The following is a 1,647-nucleotide window of genomic DNA, read 5'->3' as shown; positions in this document are numbered from 1 at the left end:
TCCCGGACCCCGTGGCTTAAAACTCACGCAGGGCACGTGTGCGTGCGTGCCCAAGATCCCGAGAGGAGAATGGAGGAGAAGGGATTGCGGCGTGGCCATCCCCCCTGGGGGGTGATTTCTCGCTTTCTGTCTCTCTGTCTCTCTCTGTCTGTCTGGCGAGCGCACGTGCCCTATAGTGAAAAACCTCTCCCCAAAAAAAAAAAAATGGCAATGGATGTAGGACTATATATACTTATTCTACAGCAATGAAACAGATGTTTCTCTTCATAAACCAAGTCCTACAATAGTGTAAAAAAAAATCACAATATAATTCAAGGAATTACTACAAACGTCCTAAGGAAAAGCCAATTCCCCAACCACGGATAGCAATTCTCATTTTTTTTTTTTCACAGCAGACACTCAGGACAGGTGTTCGCCCACATCGAACTTTCTCATGGATACTCTTATTAGGTTTTTATGAAACACAACAATCAACAGTGCAGAGAAGCATATTATGAAAATAATATACTAATCATGAGGGCTATTTAAATTTCCTATTAGAGAGGGGCAGTCTTCATTATTTTCTGGCCCATTCAATAAAGTACACCAAAACTGAGAATGCTCTTTTACAGGAGTAAGTGAAACTACTCCCAATTCTTTCGGTCATCTACAAACGAATATTTTAACAGTCTCTAGTCACCAACTGCTGTGACACTTGATGGCATGCTCACCTATTTCAAAGGAAAACCCTGCTCTCAAGTCTTGCAGTGTAGATAAAGAATAAAAACGACTAATGCTTAGTTATTTTTTCTGAACTCGGGCTACAAGATGTAAAACACAGCCCCAATAGTTGATAATGCTTTTTCTTCAGTAAAAACCATCAGTGTATTCTGATCCTATTCTGAAGGGATTAACACCCTCATCATGCCCCAAGCCATTTCATGGGTAACTAGGTGATTTAGAAACTCCAGTCGAACTCCAAGAAATAACAACAGCAGGCCGGTTACCAAAATAAAAATACTTTACTTACACTAAATTGATGAAGACTTCAAACACTCTTAAACAGTCCAGAAAAGCAAAACAAAACGTGGAATTCAAAATTTTGGATCATTTTACATCATGGATCTTCCAAGTTCAAATTTTGTCAGAAGCAACTACAATGTACAATACATTTAGAACGTATTGACAAGAGGCTGTAAGACAGATTTCCTGTCCTTGGGTTTTCTTTCTTTCTTTCTTTCTTTCTTTCTTTCTTTCTTTCTTTCAAGCTCGAGTATTACATATCCCTAAACCTTGGACTCTAAATCTTGAGCTTGGGCTTTGGGCTGAAAAGCAATCGAGCCAAGAAATCAAGAGTTCGGTCGGGAACTCGCACAAAAATCCCAAAGACAAATCTTCGGTGAGAGTCTACCAACAGGCAAAATGAACAAGTCCCGGCAGCTTGATCGCCAGAATTACCCCCAAATACAAAGCTGCTCCTCCACCTCCGCTGAACCCCAGGAGTTCAGAAATGCTAGACTAAGCAGCCCAGTGAAGATAACAGCAGCCTCTTGGAGAGAGGGAGGCGCAAATCTCTCGGCCGCTTGGGCGGGAAGCGGGGGCTGGGGAGCAGGCATGGGTTTCGCGGCACTTACAGGTCCGTCAACACCATGAGCTCCGAGTAGGCCC

At 42.5% G+C, this 1,647-nt stretch overlaps 1 protein-coding gene across 2 annotated transcripts in view; it reads right to left on the bottom strand.

Moving 5' to 3' along the window:
• The window catches only part of MED14 (mediator complex subunit 14), an 87,929-nt gene extending 86,288 nt beyond the window's left edge, over positions 1–1,641 (bottom strand). Inside the window, exon 1 of one of the 2 annotated variants that reach the window (XM_006148886.2) lies at positions 1,614–1,641. In XM_006148886.2, coding sequence (XP_006148948.1) covers positions 1,614–1,630 — 17 coding nt within the window. In that variant the 5' untranslated portion in view covers positions 1,631–1,641. Of the gene's footprint in view, positions 1–1,009; positions 1,203–1,613 lie in introns of those variants that run through there. The other variant, XM_027772029.1, reaches the window with a different exon arrangement.
• Between the last annotated feature and the right edge of the window lie 6 nt (positions 1,642–1,647).

Source organism: Tupaia chinensis, unplaced genomic scaffold (genome assembly GCF_000334495.1).
Source record: "Tupaia chinensis unplaced genomic scaffold, TupChi_1.0 Scaffold000248_2, whole genome shotgun sequence".
Classification (NCBI taxonomy): domain Eukaryota; kingdom Metazoa; phylum Chordata; class Mammalia; order Scandentia; family Tupaiidae; genus Tupaia; species Tupaia belangeri.
The sequence above is the reverse complement of the archived record's forward strand: the minus strand, read 5'-3'. Positions and strand labels throughout refer to the sequence as shown.